Raw genomic sequence first — 19,488 nt, 5'->3', positions numbered from 1 at the left:
TTTTAATTAGAATTTTACATCTATAAATTATAGATCATCAAAAATCTCAGTAAAATTAAAATCTTAGTAAGTAAAAATAGAAGTAGGTATACATTTATTAACATTATGAGAACTATACATTTTTAACTTGTTGATCGATTAACTAAATATATGTATATGAAACTTTTTGAAAAAATAAAGTAATGCTAGATTTATAGGCAAAAATGTTAAGTTACATTATATTGTTATACAGTATTTGATTATTTATATAATCAAAGGTATAATTAGTCTAGGAAAAAAAGAAGATATTTTATTTTAATTATTATTAGAAATAAGCGAAAATAATAAATTTAAGCATTTCTTTTCAATAAAGTTCTTACGTATTTAATATATATTTTTTATTGTTCAGATTTGCAACGAGCTATAACATCCTATAGAGATCTCCTTATTTGATAAATCCGATCAATAAACCCAGTGATTATAAATAAAAGTCGATAATAATAAATATACTTTATTAGCAGAGGCCGTTAATTTAAATTAAATGATAATATGTACAAGACTAGAGCAGTTGAGTTAGTTCGCGACGAGCGGGTCCAGGATCTGCTGCACTTGGCTGAAGATGTTGTCCACAGTGTCTTCAGCGTTTATCTGTAACAATAAATGTATAAATAATTAACCACATATACTATATACATGCTAAGGAAATAATATACTTTTATTATTACTGTCTTTCTAAAGACTGGATGGTAGAGTGCGTTTCACGAAAGAGTTCCCCTGCCGTTATCTTGGCTTACCTGACTGTCAAAAACGAAAATATTTTTTTTTTATCAAAAATGACAGAGAAAATATTCTCCTTTTTAGGCAGCCGACCCCGTAAGATACGGGATAAGGCTAGGAAGAAAGGAGAATATTTTCTCTGTCATATTTGATTAAAAAAAAATATTTTCGTTTTTGACAGTCAGGTATGCCAACATAACGGCAGGGGAACTCTTTCGTGAAACGCACTCTAGAGCAGATATTAGAGTACCTAACGTCATAGTAGTATCATTATTATACACTAGCTGTGGCCTGTGTCCCGCGGTTTCACTCGCATTGCTCCGCTCCTGTTGGTCTTAGCGTGATGATATAGCCTTCCTCGATAAATGGGCTCTCTCAGAATTTTTACAAATCCGACCAGTACCTAGTTGCTGAGATAAGCGCATTCAAACAAACAAACTCTTCAGCTTTATAATATTAGTATAGATTTTGGTAAAATAAAAGGATCAGGTGCTGGTGCAATTCACTTATAAGTTAATCATTACATAATAATATAAAACACAAACTGCCGTACCGATTTTGATTCACTAATGGATAGCGTAGCGTAGTTTGTATTTTTTAAGTTTTCGACGTCGGTCGTCTACAAAGTCGCGGGCGGAAACTTTATTGTATTCAAAGCACTCAAATCAAAATGCTATGAAAGCTAGCTTCTTAGGTACGTGTGTAAAAAACGTAAGAAATATTGAAATAGAAAATAAAAATAACTAAAAACTAAACTATCTTTAAAATGGAACGTCCATTCAGTGACATAAGAATCTAAGTACATTGATGTGACCCCACAACAGTGGATACCACATAGACCTCCTGACAGTGGCAGTGTGACGTACATAAGAAATACAATAAAAACACTAAAACAACGTAAATAAGAAGACTAATTAAATAATACTTACCCTCTTCAACTTATCGGGGTACTGCGCGAGCACCATATCATTATTATCGAGGAAGGTCTTGAGCCGCAGCTTGATGGTCTCCGCGTTGTCGTCCGCGCGCCCCGAGCTCGCCGCGCGGCCCAGTAGCCGCTGTGTTAGCGTCTCGGAGGATGCTTCGAAGTAGATTATCACCTGGAATATATCAAATGAAATTAATAATAACTTTATTGTACACACAAATATAGTACAAAATACAAGAATAATTTCACTTCAATAAACTGAAAAACTACTTTTACGAAATTAAAAATTATTTAATCATTAGTAACTAAGCTTCATTTTATCGGAGTAAGTACCGTATTACGCGGTAGAAACTATTTATTTAAACTATTTTTTTAATTTGGTCAACCAACCCCTACGAAGCCGGGGGATGGGGCTAATCTTAAGTAACTTGCAAAAAATAGGTACCTACTTGCATACAACATTTTGAAAATCTTAAGTTACAATAAAACAATAGGAAATAAATAAATAAATAAATAATTTAATAAATAAATAATTAAATAAATCGCTCTTAATCCTAATATTATAAATGCGGAAGTAACTCTGTCTGTCTGTCTGTTACTCAATCACGACTAAACTACTGAACCAATTTTCATGAAATTTGGTATGGAGATATTTTGATACCCGAGAAAGGACATAGGCTACTTTTTATCCCGGGAAAATGACGCAATCCCGGAAATCCCACGAGAACGGGAACTATGCCGGTTTTTCTTCGACTGCGCGGGCGAAGCCGCGGGCGGAAACCTAGTCTATTATAAAAGTAAAACTTACAGTAACAGGAGCAATAGCTTTCTCGAAGGCGATGCCCTGGGACTTTTCCCTCGGGTAGCCGTCGATCAGGAAGCCCTTAGCTTCCCCAGAGGCAGCCACGATAGCCTCGCGGAGGAGGTCTAGCACTATGTCATTTGGTACTAGTTCTCCTGGAAAGTTACATTGAAGTATTGTAAATACTAGATATATAAAATAGAGTAGGTATAGTATATGTCACCTGCTGATTTATCTTTAGTAATAAATTGGAAGTTAAATGTTTTCTGTATTGTGTATATGCTTGTGACTCGTCTCAGACTCATTTATATCATGTTGTTCAAAAAAAATTCTGGATTGTTTTCAGATACTTCGAAAATTTACCCACCTTATTTGCTTAACAAAGAACGACTAGTTAATTGAACTAACAATCGATATCGAAGTAATTACTTAGCTTTTATGAATATTATAGTGGCATTAATAACTGTGGGCCATTTATTAAACACATCACATCAGTGAGCCATATTTCGTCGTTTCATTATTAATAAAATAGATCGAATAAAAAAAAACATTTTTAGGTATCCTGTAATAAACAAAAACTTACGAACGGTTACGACTTAGGGACCTTCAAGAAAAGAGCGTACTCCTACTCCTACCTTAGGCCGGCAACGCACTGACAATGTCCCCGGCATTGCTGGTGCGTATGGGCGACGCTTTCCATCAGGTGACGCGTCGGCTCTGTTGCCTCCTCTTATATAAAAAAAAGAATCTTTTTTGCATTAGGACAGTGCCTTCTCCTTTGAATTTGTATAACCTATGTTTTTAAACATATACTTGCATAGTTCTTACCTCTCTCCATGATAGTAGTGAGGCACTTGGCCCTCTCGGATCCGCTCTTCACCTCAGCTCGCAGCAGGTCCCCAGTAGAGAGATGTGTGAAGCCATACTTGGCGATGATCTTCTCGCATTGAGTGCCCTTGCCGGACCCGGGGCCCCCGAGCACCCACACGATTGGTGTCTTGCTTGTGTCTATTGGAGCCTGGAATAGTGAGGATTACGAATTAGAGATGTGAATTGAAGTTCTGTATCGATTATTTTGAATTTGTGCGATGTGTAGACCGAATTGAAGATCGAATAGACATTATTTTCAATAGCATATTAGGTATATGTGTCTAAGTAATTTTATGATTATGAGAAAGAATAAATATTAAAGACAAATTTACTGCTTAAGATAATCATAACTAGATATTTTTATTTGTTTTCAATTGTTATTACATTTTATAGCACGTTTTCAGTGAATCGAACTTGAATAAACCATTATATCATGTAACATAAAATAATTTCGAATACGCTCTCTTTAAAATAATTACCTACCTATTTTAAATATTATTGTCCATTAAAACAGCAGATACTACAAATAACATTCAAATTGATTTATATACCTAATATAACTTTCATTGCTTTCCGAGAAATGCTTGAAGCATTCGAGTGCAAAGAGTTGGTATTAGCATAAAGCTCTGTGCTGAACTTAGCATTCATTTAGACAACACGCCACTTTGCCAATAAATCAGATTCAACTAAAACTGCTTGGTAGTGACCCTGCCTTCCAAGCCACAGGTCGTGGGTTCGATTCCCACCCCGGGCAAATGTTTGTGTGTTGAACACAACTCTGTATCTGGGTGTTAATTATCTATATAAGTATTTATTTATAATTATATAATATGTATGTTTATCAGCTATTTGGTTTCCATAACACAAGCGAAAGCTTAGGTAGTATGGGATCAGATCGTGCCGTGCGCGTGTGTGAAAATTGTCCTGAAAAATTTCTTTAGAAAGTTTTAATAACAAACATTACACGGATGAAAATGTATTTGAACTTTAAAATGCGGTTTATTTGCTTAAAAATGTAGATTTAATTAACAATCAATGTTTTATCTATAAATCTAAGAATAATTACGCCTACCTGTTTTTTCAGAACTTAAACAAAGGTACGACAAATTTCCAAATGTGTAATTTTCAACAACTTTTCCCCTTCTTTCGTCCAGGTTAACTATCTAATACTGAAGTTTTAAATATAAGGTCGGTTGCTCGAGCCAGCGCTATAAAATATTGATTCACGAGGGAGTATCGTAGAGCCTCAATCTTAATGTTTAATGAACATGACATTGATTTCGTTATAAATATACTCGGTCTTCATTTAGAAGTTTTCGATGAAAGCTTTCTTCACTATAGAACTTATATTTTGTTTTTAATATCTACACAAATTTTCGGAAACAACACAAAATAATGCCTATGCCTGAGCCTAATGGATTCATTGAAAGAAGTAGTTAAAGTTATTTACTACACCTACACTAATAATATAAGGCATAAAAAGAGATAAATAGGTAATATTTTTTCTAAATGTGTATAATTATTCTATAGATTTATTAATTAACTAGCTTCCGCCCGCGACTCCGTCCGCGCGGATGTCGGTCTTCGCGTGGATGGTTTATTTCTCCATTTTGAGTAACTCTGACAATGACATCTTATAAATATCTATTGGACCCAAATACGGCTAGGCCTATAATAATACGCAACGTGTTCGCGGTTCTACAGAACAACGTCTATGGATAAAACTGAAAAATTAAGATTAATTTTTTTTCTACGTATTTTTCCAGGATAAAAAGTATCCTATTTTACGCCCAGGATAATAAGGTATAATTATACCAAGTTTCATCGAAATCGAACCGGTAGTTTTCACGTGATGTCTTCACATACAGACAGACAGACAGACAGACAGACAGACAGACAGACAAAAATTTTTTTAATCACATATTTGGGTTTGGTATCGATCCAATAACACCCCCTGCTATTTATTTTTTCAATATTTTCAATGTACAGAAATTACCCTTCTACAGATTTATTATATGTATAGATTATTAAGCTATTGCATAGCTTCTATCGCGGGCTTTGAGCGCGGCGACCGAATGTAAAAATTCCGTAACGAAAAAACCTAACACCCCCCACTCCAACCGGCACAGCGATGCGATGCTATGCAATAGCTTTACCGCGGCAGTCCTCGAGTGCCACACGTATTTTTATCATAATATACACCTTATAAGGTAGCCCGTAGCTATAATATTCCAGATTATTTGATTCCACATTCCGTTATACACAGAGCTTGAGCGGAATCGGGTCGCGTAGCTAGTTTAAACATAATACCTGAAAAGCTTTACATTTAGGCGACATGCACTGCAAAGGGCACGCTGGCTTCTTCTCGATAATGGGCTCGTCGCATGGGTAACAGTTATCTTCCATTGTAAATTTATTTTAACAAATCTCTTGTAAATAATATCAAAGTTATGTTAACAGTGTCATTGTTGATGTTTGTTGTTTATTTTTATCTATAGTTTATGTAAATAGACGACAAGTTCTGTGTTTTTGTAGAACCATTATAGAACAGAGTTCTAATTTATTAAATGAATCGTATTTTTACTTAAAAGTGGTCTCTGTTACCTGTTCAATCTAAAATTGTAAGTATGATGATGCTGTAATTGATTTGATAAAGTTCACTCTTACTTCACTAATTTATTTTTCTGTTATACATTAGGTTTTATAAAATGGGACTCTATCATATTTATGCAGATTCGATTTGTAGGACATGGAAATTAACCATTCTTTATCGAGCCAACCTAGTCCTACCTCAGTGTCCCTATAAAAAGAGAGTGTGTGCCGAGCACACGTGTCAGAAGTGAAACTGCTTTGGCAAGATGCAATAATACCAAAATCGTCGCCGTACTACATGTATGACGTGACAGTATTGCCATGACTGTGAAATTTTACTCTCAACCAACTCTCAACGCACAGAAGTTTTACTACAAAAAATCTCTATTTATTGCTCAAAAAATAACCTTACTTATAAACTCAACAACTCTAGATCACTCTTTTTTGTTATAACGAGTAAAATAACCTTCACAACATGTTCACAACACATGAACATTTCAGATTCGAAAGGCCGACTATTTCTGATCCGACAATGACCGCTACACGTTGTCACTGTCTCGACAATTTTGTTGTTAAAATATTTTTTAAAAATTATGGACGTAAAAGACGTGTGATTGGCGTTAAAAATCTAATTATATTTTAGTTAAATTTAATCGAATATGATTGACAGTTGCTATTCAGAAATATAGTTACGGTGGTCGTTAGAAATAATGGACAAACTCACGTTTCACTCTTAGTTTCACTAGACAAGCACTAGACTAATAAATATTCAAAATACAAATGAACGGAAAAAACGAAAAACTAAAGTTTATTATTTATCTACGTGTCCCTCAAATTCAGAATGATTCCTTTGTTCCTTTATAATAAAATTAATTATTAATATTAAAAGAATAATTATAAAAAAAATAATAACCCCATAACAATTTTCATTCAATTTATTTGTAACTATAAGATTTGTATATATTTCGCCAAAATCCCGCAACACAGTCTTCTCTATCCCGATAACCGGTGAAAATGCATGATCATCTTCCGTCAATTTCTTTTCACTCTATGCACTCTATATTCTGAGCACGTAATATTTGTGATTGCACCAATAACACGAATTCAATAAAAAGCGCACACTTATTTACATATTTCGTTGAACAACAAACACAATTTGTTTTCTAAAACAAAAGCTAAAAACACCTTTATTACCTTGTAATTAGCTCTCCAATCTAACTTCAATTCAAGACACGTTGTAGTCACTAATATAATGAAATACAGCACTCTATTCACAAAACTGTCGTCTTTGATGGTGGTTTTCATTTAACTGCAAATCTTACAAGGCTGGGATAATTTTTGGCGTAAAACAAACGCGTGATACTTGGCGCGGTATAAACGACGCCAAGAGCGGTGTATTCTGGTGATATTCGACAATTTATCGAGCTTCTCATTTATTGGAATAACTAGTAAAAAGCAAGGCTTTGTCCTCATTAATCGACACCGATGTTTACAAGCGCGACAAAGTTTTTGATCAATTAAAACTCCAAAGCAGTTTTAGAATATGTAGAGTCACTTCGCAATCGCTATTCTTAAATTACGCAATGTTCTTCCAAAATGGAACTGCGTGTTTTGGAGAGATTTCTTCAATAAATGGTTTGTAGAATACTTTTATTTTTACATCAAAATTTCGTTAATATTACGAATAAAGATCTTGAACTATACACCAGCTGCCAATTGGCTGTGAGTCGATTTCAGCGGGTAACACACTACTGGATTATTTTGGAGAAATAACAATTTACGACCGAAAGTTACGTACATTCATACGTCATTGTATGTTTTTATATTTATCTCTGAATGAAGTGTTTGGCAATGAATGAATTATGTTCACTGTTAAGGTTAACAGTTATAGGTACCTATGTCGAGAAGTTGGTCGTAGCGTAAATAAATTTAATATTTATCTTTAGGTCCATGTGCTAAGAATAATACCTACTAATATGTATATTCGAGTTATTCGTATCACGGTGTGTACATTGTAGGTATGTATAATATATATATAATTACTTGTGTATATATGTTCAATAACAAATAGTAATCATGTGCGATAAAAAAATAAACATAACCTACCTAAATCTATCTTTTATTTCCATATTTACGTATATTGTTGAATACTATAATATGATAATTAATTCTAAATAATTAGTTCTAATCTATACTATCTATACTAATATTATAAAGCTGAAGAGTTTGTTTGTTTGAACGCGCTAATCTCAGGAACGACTAGTCTGAGTTGAAAAACTCTATATATCATCACGCTAAGACCAACAAGAGCGGAGCAATGCGGGTGAAACCGCGGAGCACAGCTAGTACGAAACATAATAAAATTAATTAAACATTTATGAATCAAATTAACAAAATTAAAAAATCTACTCAAAAAATGTCTGACATATCGTTATAAAGATTTACAGGAACATTTTTTTTTGCATAAATATAGAATTGTCTCTCTGCCAACTACCGCATTTCTAAGCAGTAACACTCAAAGTCACTGTTCCTTATCATATATTGTTTAATCCAACGTTTAATCTGTATTTTATACGTGAAAAAAGTAGTATTAATGAGGTCATCATCATCAGCCCATATCTTTTGTTCCCACTGGCCACTGGCTACATGACTCATAATATTATTGAGCAACTAATTAAAGACAACATAAATTATTATGGATTATTATAAAGACAACATATTATATATTATGTGAAGATCGCCTAATGCGGATTCGCGTAGATATTGCTACGCCAAATGAATTTTTTATGAAAAAAATGTAATAGAGAACAGCTTACAATAAATCATTTTTATCATTATATAATAATCTATAAATTTGTAATATATATAAAAAGACGTATGTTTTAATGATGTATGTTTCTGTTTAAAAAAAAGAAGACAATATACGTAGCCGTATACGTAGCGTAGGTAAAAATCATCAAGTTTGTAATATTATTTCTAAAATTGTTTTTAAAAATATGGCTAAAAATATATATTTTAATTTCAAAGGGAATTTACAAAGGTAAAAAAATATATTTTAACGAGAATGTTATACTTGAACGAATAAAAAGGCTAATTAATGGTTGAACGGCGTAGGCTTTGCTACGCCAACGAAGCTTTTGTAACCTAGTATCATAGTGTGCCCTGGGTTTGCTTAATAGTTTGGGATTGAAGTTCTTGAAGTGATGTGTAGATTGGCACTGCATTATCAATGCATTAAAAAGAATAATTTATGCATTTATTATATCGTATCAGTCTTTTTGAAAATGTATGAAAATCCCCTAAGGCCTAAGTTATTTTTTAATTGTATTTGTAGCGATACATGGTGAAGATTTTTATAATTGATGATCATAGAGAAAAAAAACACATTTATCACTTATATTAAATTTTATTAACTAATAGATATTATGTAGTAAATGCAATAGGATTTTTTATTCATTTTTCATGTCTGATAATTACTGTAGTGTATTTTTAAACTGTGAAAAATCAAGGTAGAATCAATGCCATTTGACCTTTCAAATGACCTGCGTGCTTTATAACAATCGATGTTTTTCAGCTTTTTGTAATAATACTTTAGTAGAGTTGTTACCTTTATTAATAAACTATTAATGAAACAAATAGTGACATAAATAAATTTAATTTATTGAGTAGATCGACATTTGTTTCATTTTTTTAATGTTTTATCTTTATTTTTACTTAATCCGGGCCCAAAGCTCGAGATTGATTTAAATTTTTATTAGACATATTCACTATTTTAAAACCTTTAGAAATCGAATAAACAAAGCTTTGTCATAATATGTAATTATTAGTGTGTAATCAATATTTTTGTCTATATAATCATTGATAATTATAATTATCTGCCAACATGCATTAACAAGAACATTAGAAAGTATTTATCCGTACTATTATTATCATTACGTGACGTAACGTTATCTTAAATTTCTTCAATTCGGTCCACCAACACAATGCGCAGGTTTATAAATAAAACAGTATATCCTTGGTTGTTATCTATATTATAAAGACGAAAATAGTCTATAATCAACCACTTACCATATTAAATATTTATCACGATGTTCTGATTTTTAAATAGAACAGTCCACACCCGAACTACACGAGCTTCGTAGGGCAACTGCGGATCTTCAGGCGGTCAAGGCCATGAAAACTGTGCCAAACAGCCAGAGCGACCCTTGCGCGGGAAACTTTCAGAAAAAAATGGCGCGAACTGACATTTGTTGTTCGTTCTGTAATTGCATATCAATGTACCGCGAAGGTCGTTGATAAGATTGTGCAAATATCTACTCGAATCTTTCTTAATCATTGTTTTTGAATCGAAAGAGAGTTTAATAGATCGAGTGGCATAAGTTAAAATTTACAAAGGTAAGGTTATTTTAAATAAAACACCATTTCATATAAAATTTGTGCTCATTTATTTATTGTTCGTATACAAATATGAAATAATAAAATGTCTACAAACATACAATAATTGTGTTTAATTGTACTTATCTATATCCTAAGATTTGATAATTAGATGACAAATTATTAATTATTATTAAGTATTTATCACTTTTACATTACCTAGGTACTTACTTTTCTACATATTATGTATGAGTTATATTAACTGCATTATTATTTTATTTTTCCATTAAAATAAACAGAGGAAAAATTCTAATACAAAATATCATTAAAACAACGTAAACATTACTTAGATAATTAAAAATAAACTACAACATAATATTTTTAAATCGCATAAGACAAGGTCGTAAATCAGAATCTATAAAAAATGCCTATTAGATAGTAGATAGTTGGGTAATATTTATTTTTAATATTATTTATTAACTTTGTATAAAAATAGTGCTTTACGTTTGTGTTCGATAAAAAATTAATTATTACGACATCTAAATCTAACTTGGCCCCTGTAGTGATACTACGTGTAAATTACTAATTTGTTATTTTATTACTTACAATAGTTTCTTAAATTTATGTGAGTAAGAATAATATTTACAGCATATAAGGCAACTTTTCTTTTAATATATGTATATCTTTGTGGCAGATAATTTTTTTTCAAGATTGAAGCATAGACAACAAATAGCCTTTTTTATCGTACCATAGACCACTAATATAGAGAATTTATAGTCATTTTTTTTTCTTTGGGTAATAAAATTTAATGAATGAATGAATAAATACTTTATTTGCACCAGAAACAAAATAATAACAAAAAAACACAGACAATAGAAAACGTACAAAAAGGCGGCCTTATCGCTAATACAGCGATCTCTTCCAGGCAACCTTAGGTCAAGGCTCAATTTAATATTTATTTACTGAATTCGTTTGTTCTATACAGATCGTTTTATTTATTTACTTCACTTTTGAAAACCTTACATAGTATTAGTAAAAAAGTGCATTCTATATACTTACCTAATATGTGTTTTTTACTTATAAATAACTAGTGCTAAGGCACTTATGTTAATTATAAGGCTTGGTGCATACTGAAGTAGGTTAATGTAAAGTTACTAGACTCTAAATCCATAAATTTTTCTTATATTTGCAGTTATTTTGACCTCTTTCAAACGATAAACTATAGGAACAGAGGTTTTTATGTTTTTTGTAAAACGCGTCGTCACGGCATGCGTCGCCACGCCAGAATTCGGATATATGTACCTACGGTATAGTAATAATAATAATAAATACACTTTAATCAGCACCAAGTAAATACATGTAAAAAAGAAACAGACAATATGTTATAAAGCTAAAAAGGCGGCCTTATCGCTACTAAGCGATTTCTACCAGGCAACCTATGGGTAGGATTTTTTATTATAAAAATAAGAAGGATGATATAAGAGGTATTGATTTTTCGCAAAAAAAAAAATATTAAGTAACATTATATAAAGCAGTCAGTATAATGGGGAAAGTGATTGGACAATTTTTCCAGTACCTATTTATTCTAACACATCCATTTTGTTTCTCTCGTTGAATTTCTATAAGTAGGTACATTTAAAGACACTGATATTTATTCTGTGATTATTATCCTACTAATATTATAAATGCGAAAGTTTGTGAGCATGGATGTTTGTTATTCCTTCACGCGTATACTACTGAACCGATTACAATGAAATTTAGCACACATATAGAGGTTAACTTGGATTAACATAATATAAGATAGATTTTATCCCGGAAATCACGGGAACGGGAACTATGTGCGTTTTTCTTTAAAAGAGGATGAATCTCACAAACTTTCACATTTATAAGATTAGTAGGATAAAACACTTTTTTCATTATGCACCAAGCCTAATAAATATTATTATACTATTGCCATATTTAAAATTAATTACATATTTGTGACAAATCTACATTCTAAAATTTTATGAAAGTATTTAATACATACCTACAATCTACATCGTGATTTGTGAATTCTTTGGTCCAACTTAATATTAATATATTTATTAGACATAAAAATTCTAAGAACTTATTTATTCGGCACATAATCTCTAATGTCATTTGCCATAATAGTTATATTTATTTTTTTTAATTAAATGCATAATTATAGGTTTATTATACAACAGTAAATTTAATGTGGTAGAAAGTTCTTTTCGAACAGAAACTTTTCGATTATTTTTAAATTGTTTCAGAAAATGTAAGAAAATTAATATAGGTTATTGAGGTACTATTACTACGTATGGAGAAGACACCGCCTACATCACTTATGTTCCGCTCAACAGAGGTCAACCGGCCACACTGCACTCAGTCGCTTTAGCGCGATGGTCGCGTTCATGTCTAGTTTGTTTTAAAGCAAAAAACCACGAAACTCATCAAGTGTTGCGATATTGCACTAATAATTCAAGTTATGCGGTAAAGTGCAAAGAAATAACTTTTCATCGGTAATTAAACTAACGGTATTTTTAAAACTTGGTTCGAGGAAAATTTTTGGCGGGAGCCATTTTGCGTCATTTGTCATAGACTAAAAGTTTAAGAAATGGCATTGTGTATGAAAAATGTTTAGGTAGTAATATTAGATGACGTAAATTTTTATAGTGGAAAATTATAATTTTACACATTTAGAAAAGAATGTACTGGGGATATTATTTAAAAAAGGTTAAGTCATGTTGAAAGATGAAAATTAATTACCTACGTATCAATTTTTTATGTTACATTGATTGGTTTTAATTGATAAGTTTATGAATAATTTCTTTATAAGATTAATTATATATATTTTTTGTTACATTGATTGTTTTTAATTGATAAGTAATAGGCAGAATATTTACAAAGTGTCGCCTCTATAGCGGTGAGTCGATGACATTAATTTATGACTCACAAGCCGCCCCGCGCCGCCGCGCTTGCAGCACAGATTTTGTTCGTGGTGTCTTCTCTATGCATAGTAATAATAGCTCAATGATATAGGTGCATATTTTTACATTGAATGTGTAATATTTCAACGTTTATTATCGGAATTAGTCATATGAAATTCTGAATTTACTGCAATGAAAGAATATAAATTACAGACAAATTTCTTGACGATTCTATTTCTTTGATTCTAATCGATAATTTTCTACTTTTATTGTACACTGTTAATATTTAATATATTATATAAAATCGATATTATTTGAAATATAATATAACACGTTTTTATAATATAACTTACTTAATATTATGTATAAAGAAAAACGCATCTGAATCTACAACTTTGGACGTTTATGCTTTATTAGGCTTAGAATTTTTATCATTATTTTACACTTGGTGTCAATTGCACTGTATATAATTAAGAAATAATAACTTGGAAATAAATAAAAAAGTTTTCAAATGTTTTTCCTTATCAAAGATCATTCAAAACCTAATTCAAATAAATAAGCACTATAAATATAACCATCTCATGTAACACAAAACAAAAGAAAGAAACAAATATACTAAATATAACTTACAGTTAATTCACTTTAGTGTTTATAGTTTATACGTAATTTTTTTAGAAACTTAACAGCAAATATATTTTTGCTCGCTCTATATCCTCTTAGCTCTATATTGTGCAATGTTCATAGATTTTCCCGTACCCGTATAGATAACGCACGTCAACTTTCACGATTATTCGCTCGCACGATTTTTAGTTCTACAATATGCAACACTATTTATCAGTTGTGTCTTTGTGTAGCTGTTATATTTGTGGTTATACGTTTTTTATTTTTTTCAACGTGCTTTATTTTTTGCTCGCTCTATATCTTCGTACATCCAACTACCCACTGTAAGTAAGTTTTTTATTTCTTTCAACTTGCTCTATTTTTCCGCACGTTCTATACTTCTTAGCTGTATAATATACCGCATTGCAAAAATGCGTGTTCATAGACACTTTCTCTGACATAGACTCTCTCATAGACTATGCTCATATAGACCTTTTTTTCGCTCGCTCTATACATTCTTAGCTCTACAATCCAACTACCCGCACTAAATATGTGTATTCATAGATATCTCTCCATTACTCTGCTCATACAGACGTCGCACGTCATCATGCGTCATCTGAGAGACGGTCGGGATTCGGGACATTGTGGACACCATTGGTTTTACCTGTGTGGGGAAAAATATTAGTAAATAGATAAATTATTTTAAAATAGTTAGGAAATCGTAGATATAGGTTGTTTGTCCGTCAGTATATTCCGGACATGCTCCTTAACCGATACTTCTACTGCTTTTAAATTGCATTAGAGTAATTTATTGAGGCTACGTTGATTTGCCAAAAATCTAATCTTGGACAGAAGAGTAAGTCAGACTACTTTTATTTTACCAAAAATCTCACACAGAAAAACCAACTTAAAATATAATACAATATCATACCTTATTATTCCCCAAATTTATGAACCCATTGGCCACACCATTAGGCACCCCGTTCTGTGCCCCATTGTGGGGCAAGTGGGGCACACCATTAGCGAATCCTGCCCCCAGGCGGGACATTGAGTGCGTGAACTGTTGCATTGTTGATGAACCTGCAGGTTATACTCAAACTCAAACTCAAACACGTACTTAAAGTGCGCCCAAACTTTATTAAAGTAAAAATAGTCAAACTCAAACACGTACTCAAATGGGTATGCCGCCTAATTGTACCTACATTTATTTTCAGTGACTATTTTTTCTTTGCTAAATTCTTATTTTTGTGTGAACCTTATACTTAATATTATATGGCTGAAGAGTTTTTTTGTTTGTTTGAACTGGCTAATCGCAGGAAAATACTGGTCCGATTTGAAAAATTCTTTCGGTGGGTGATAGATAACGAGGAAGCCTATAGGCTATATATAATCTCGCTCAGACCGACAGGAGCCATGCGGGTCAAACCGCGGGGCACAGCTAGTTGTGCAATAAAGTGTTTTTTACTTTCACTTTACTTAAAGTAATCTCAAATATCATTATAGTAAAAATAGTTAAATAGACTAAAAGTCAAATTTAGACGAACATTGATTTACTCAACGTCTGATAAAACTATTTATAGATAGATTTATTTATAGATAATCACAATATACATTGAGAAGGCATCAAGATAATATTTTTGACCGTGACTTTTTGTGTTATACACGCTAAAATGTTGCCGGTGTTCAAATTTTTATCACATGATCCATATAAAAGTCGTATTTTAAATAGATAAAAAAGTAATTAAATTTCAAATGTCTCTATAAAACTCGAGAATAACTAAACACAAGAACACAAAATAAACAAAAACTTCTAAAACAGTCTACTTGAATAAAAATAAAACGTTTGTATTTTTTCACAACAATTTACAAAATTTCACAAAATTTCACAAGATTTCGCAAGATTACACCAGGTTTTGCAAGTGTTACTTAAAAACGTGATTCTTACCATTTTGTGCTTCAGGTATCTGCGCGATGATTTCACTCTTCTCCATTTCTTCTAGAAGAATTCTTGTGAATTCTGTTCTCACTTCTTCTAAATCCGTGTCACCGTCCACCTAAATGGATAAATGTGTATTACTGTATTTTTCTTTAAATTTCACTTCAACACTTCACTTCAAAAATAAAGAAAAGAAGAATGATGTGTGATGTAGTTGCAAAACATTACTTAATATACGTCGGTAGAAGGTTTCTAAGATTTTTAATTGCTGTCCATTGAGTTACTATGTACTACGTACTAGAGAGGGCATCGCTACTACACTCTTTGTAACACGAGTTAGAGGTTTTGTAACAGGAGTTTTTAACACGTCACAAACTCATCGCTTAATCTATGACTAACTAGCCGCCCCACGCGCGCCTCGCACAGATTTTGTTCGTGGTGTCCTCTCTATACGTAGTAATAATACCTCAAATTTAGTGTCGTTACATAGAAACTAGTGCTGTCGTTTATAATTTCGAGTGTTGTTATGAATTTAGACTCCCACTGTATGGAATGTAATATATAGTACTAGATTTCCGCCCGCGGCTTCGCCCGCGTTTTCAAAGGAAAATCCGCAAAGTTCCCGTTCCCGTGGGATTTCCGGGATAAAACCTATCCTATGTGTTAATTCAAGTTACCCTCTATATGTGTGCTAAATTTCATTGTAATCGGTTCAGTCGTTTTTACGTGAAAGAGTAACAAACATCCATACAAACTTTCGCCTTTATAATAGTATTAAGATGAAATGAGAGTGCTGTGTGGAATTTATAGAGTCGTTATAATATGTATTATGGAATCTAGAATGTCAGTCTAAGGTCATAGTGAATTTAAAGCGTTCAAATTCAAATTCAAAATTCAATTTATATTGCAAGAAAGTAGTTACAACTTAAAGATGTTTTAGTTACAATATTAAGTGGCTAATCCATTCTACCCATTGATTGGGTGTGTAAATATTAAAAAAGAAAACAAATTAATCTAATTAATTAAATGTACACACAATTCTAAATAAATAAGAGTGTCATTCTACGAAAATATTAGGTATCTACTAAAAAGTGTCATCAAATACTCACAATAACCAACCGATGCTGATGGTCCAAATGCTTCAACATCGGCAGACTGAGTTCTCTGAACAATTCAAGTCGTCGTCTGAACGCACCAACTGCGTCATCTCGACGACCACGACCGAGCTGCAGCTTGGAACAGTCCACGAGGACCATACGAGGTTCTGTGTGGTACTGGGAATAATATATATAGATATAAAAAAGACGTGTGGCACTCGGGGACTGCCGCGGTTAAGCTATTGCATGCTATGCCTTCAAGCCACACCTCCGTGCCCGTCGGAGTGGGGAGCGTGAGGTTTTTTCGTTACGGAATTTCTAGATTCGGTCCCCGCGCTCAAGGCCTGCGATAGAAGCTATGCAATAGCTTAATAATAAATACATATAGTTATAGAAGTAAGTAGTGGTGTAGGTGGAGAGTTTTCGTCTGGCAGGCCAAGACCTATTTCGTGGTTTCAGTCCCATAGAAGTAAGTAACTATATAATTCGAGTCGGGGGCGAAAGGCACCCACTGAGAATTAATATACATACATATTATGTATAAATAACAATTTAAATTTTAATACATATAAATATGTCACATTAATAATTCAATTAGTTGACAAGTGCTATGCAAAGTTCGATGGGATACTGGGTGGGATAGCATAAAATGTACATTAAATAATATGATATACTAACACATGGTTACATTAATGATTAATATATTATATCTGGTGAAAAAACATATTATTATTATCTACTGACTTACTGGCAAAAGATTTTATCCATTTTACAAATCATCCACAACAAACTACCCTGTTAATATATTCAAAATATAAAGAACCCATACCGCAACATAGAACCTCCTTACCTCATTCTGATACCAGGTCATTTGCTCCAAGTCCCTGGGACACCCATCGAGCACCAGCCCCAGGCCGCTCCTCGCCGCATCACCCACCACACTCCGCACCAACTTGACCACCAGCTCCTTTGGCACCAGCTCCCCACCACTCACTGCTGCACGGGATAGGGCTCCGTCTGATGCTGGTCCTCCACCAGCATCTGCTAAGGCTCGGAGCTTTTGGCCAAGGCTGAAAAAGGATTTTTTCTGGGTTAAAATGTGAAGGAACATTGTATTTTGAGCTATTTGATCAACTTCTTAGAGTTATCGCATGGTATAAAAATTAGAAGTTTCAATTTTGGACTTATAAACTGGTATATGATACTATCAACGTCCAAAAACAAGAAGATCATTGATTGATTTCGAGTGGTTAAACCTTTTATAGCAATACTATTTTCCATGATGGTGATCACATATAAAAATCAGTACGAATTTCAAATCATTGCGAACAAGATATCGGTGATAATATAAAAATCATCACCTTTCACCAAGCTACCATTTCCTCTGTTATAAAGATAGCAGGGATTGAAATCAAACACTACTACTAAACTACTTCGCTCTTGCCTATAACCTCACTCAATTGGTATCATCGCCCACGCGAATTCCCGATATTGAGGACCATACGCCTTCTTTGTTGGACCTTCTGCTGACTTCCCATCCGGAGGGCTACCAGGTAAATGTCGATGCTCCTATGGGCTCTTCCGACCACTGCCTAGTCCGGAGTTCAGTGCCAATCTTGCGCCTACCTCGGCCTCCACGTGCAGGCCACCGTCGCGTTTGGCACTATAAGTCTGCAGATTGGGATGGGATGCGTACTTTCTTCTCATCATATCCCTGGAGTCGAGTTTGTTTCTCCGCGAATGATCCTAGTGCGTGTGCTGACTCTGTCGCCGATGTGGTGCTTCAGGGAATGGAGCTCTTTGTTCCAAACTCCGTTGTTCCCGTGGGCGGCAAGTCCCAGCCTTGGTTTGGTCGCTCTTGCAAATCGGCATCTCGCCGTAAACAAGATTGCTACCAGGCCTGGGCCAATGCACTCGCATCTAGTGACCCAAACGCCCGTACATTGAAAAGAGAATTAAACTCGGCCTCTAGGTCCTTCAAGAAGGCTATTGCAAGAGCGAAGGCAGAGCACATTGCTAAGCTTGGCGAAAAACTTGCCCTACTTCCTTCGGGAACTCGAGCCTTTTGGGCCCTCGCTAAAGCTGTGCAAGGGAATTTTTGTCAGCCGTCCTTACCATCTCTGCGCATGGAGAATGACTCGTTAGCCCACACAGCAAAAGAGAAAGCCGACCTTCTTGGCTCTCTCTTCGCTGCTAATTCGACGTTGGACGACACAGGGTACTTACCACCTACCATTCCACGATGTGATGCATCTATGCCCGACATTCGTTTCAGTCAGAGAGCAGTGCGTAAAGCACTCCTTTCCCTGGACGTCCATAAGTCAAGTGGCCCTGACGGTATTCCTCCCATAGTGCTTAAGATGTGCGCACCTGAATTGGCTCCGGTTCTCACGCGACTTTTCCGGCACTCCTACTCTACTGGCGTTGTCCCGAACTCATGGAAGACAGCTTTAGTGCATCCTATCCCGAAAAAGGGCGATCGCTCAGACCCGTCCAATTATCGACCCATAGCTATCACTTCTTTGCTCTCCAAGATAATGGAATCCATTATCAATCGCCAGTTGCTCAAGTATCTGGAGGAGCACCAGCTGATCTGTGACCGTCAG

General features: G+C 33.8%; 2 protein-coding genes across 3 annotated transcripts in view; both read right to left on the bottom strand.

Moving 5' to 3' along the window:
* Positions 1-477: 477 nt before the first annotated feature.
* Ak1 (Adenylate kinase 1) lies at positions 478-10,162 on the bottom strand. Of its 2 annotated transcripts, none has more exons than XM_089711274.1 (5): positions 10,017-10,162; positions 3,315-3,504; positions 2,493-2,641; positions 1,686-1,856; positions 478-627 (listed from the first exon to the last, which is right to left on the bottom strand). In XM_089711274.1, the coding sequence occupies exons 1-5, from the start codon at positions 10,017-10,019 to the stop codon at positions 553-555; spliced, it is 588 nt and encodes a 195-aa protein (XP_089567400.1). In that variant the 5' UTR covers positions 10,020-10,162; the 3' UTR covers positions 478-552. The 2 variants fall into 2 exon arrangements, with proteins under 2 accessions (XP_089567400.1, XP_089567399.1); XM_089711273.1 differs by lacking the exon at positions 10,017-10,162 and adding an exon at positions 7,143-7,273.
* A 279-nt stretch (positions 10,163-10,441) lies between these two features.
* The window catches only part of LOC149490832 (adenylate kinase isoenzyme 5), a 35,623-nt gene continuing 26,576 nt past the window's right edge, over positions 10,442-19,488 (bottom strand). The window contains exons 9-13 of the mRNA XM_089709217.1: positions 17,733-17,952; positions 16,895-17,059; positions 15,795-15,903; positions 14,781-14,929; positions 10,442-14,513 (exon numbers count right to left, since the gene is read on the bottom strand). Coding sequence (XP_089565343.1) covers positions 14,394-14,513; positions 14,781-14,929; positions 15,795-15,903; positions 16,895-17,059; positions 17,733-17,952 — 763 coding nt within the window. The 3' untranslated portion in view covers positions 10,442-14,393. The remainder of the gene's footprint in view (positions 14,514-14,780; positions 14,930-15,794; positions 15,904-16,894; positions 17,060-17,732; positions 17,953-19,488) is intronic.

This window comes from Colias philodice, chromosome 2, assembly GCF_061535455.1.
Source record: "Colias philodice isolate Cphi_HAF_F1 chromosome 2, ilColPhil1 Martin Lab GWU primary, whole genome shotgun sequence".
In the NCBI taxonomy this organism is placed as follows: Eukaryota; Metazoa; Arthropoda; class Insecta; order Lepidoptera; family Pieridae; genus Colias; species Colias philodice.
This window is presented reverse-complemented; position numbering and strand designations above follow the sequence as displayed.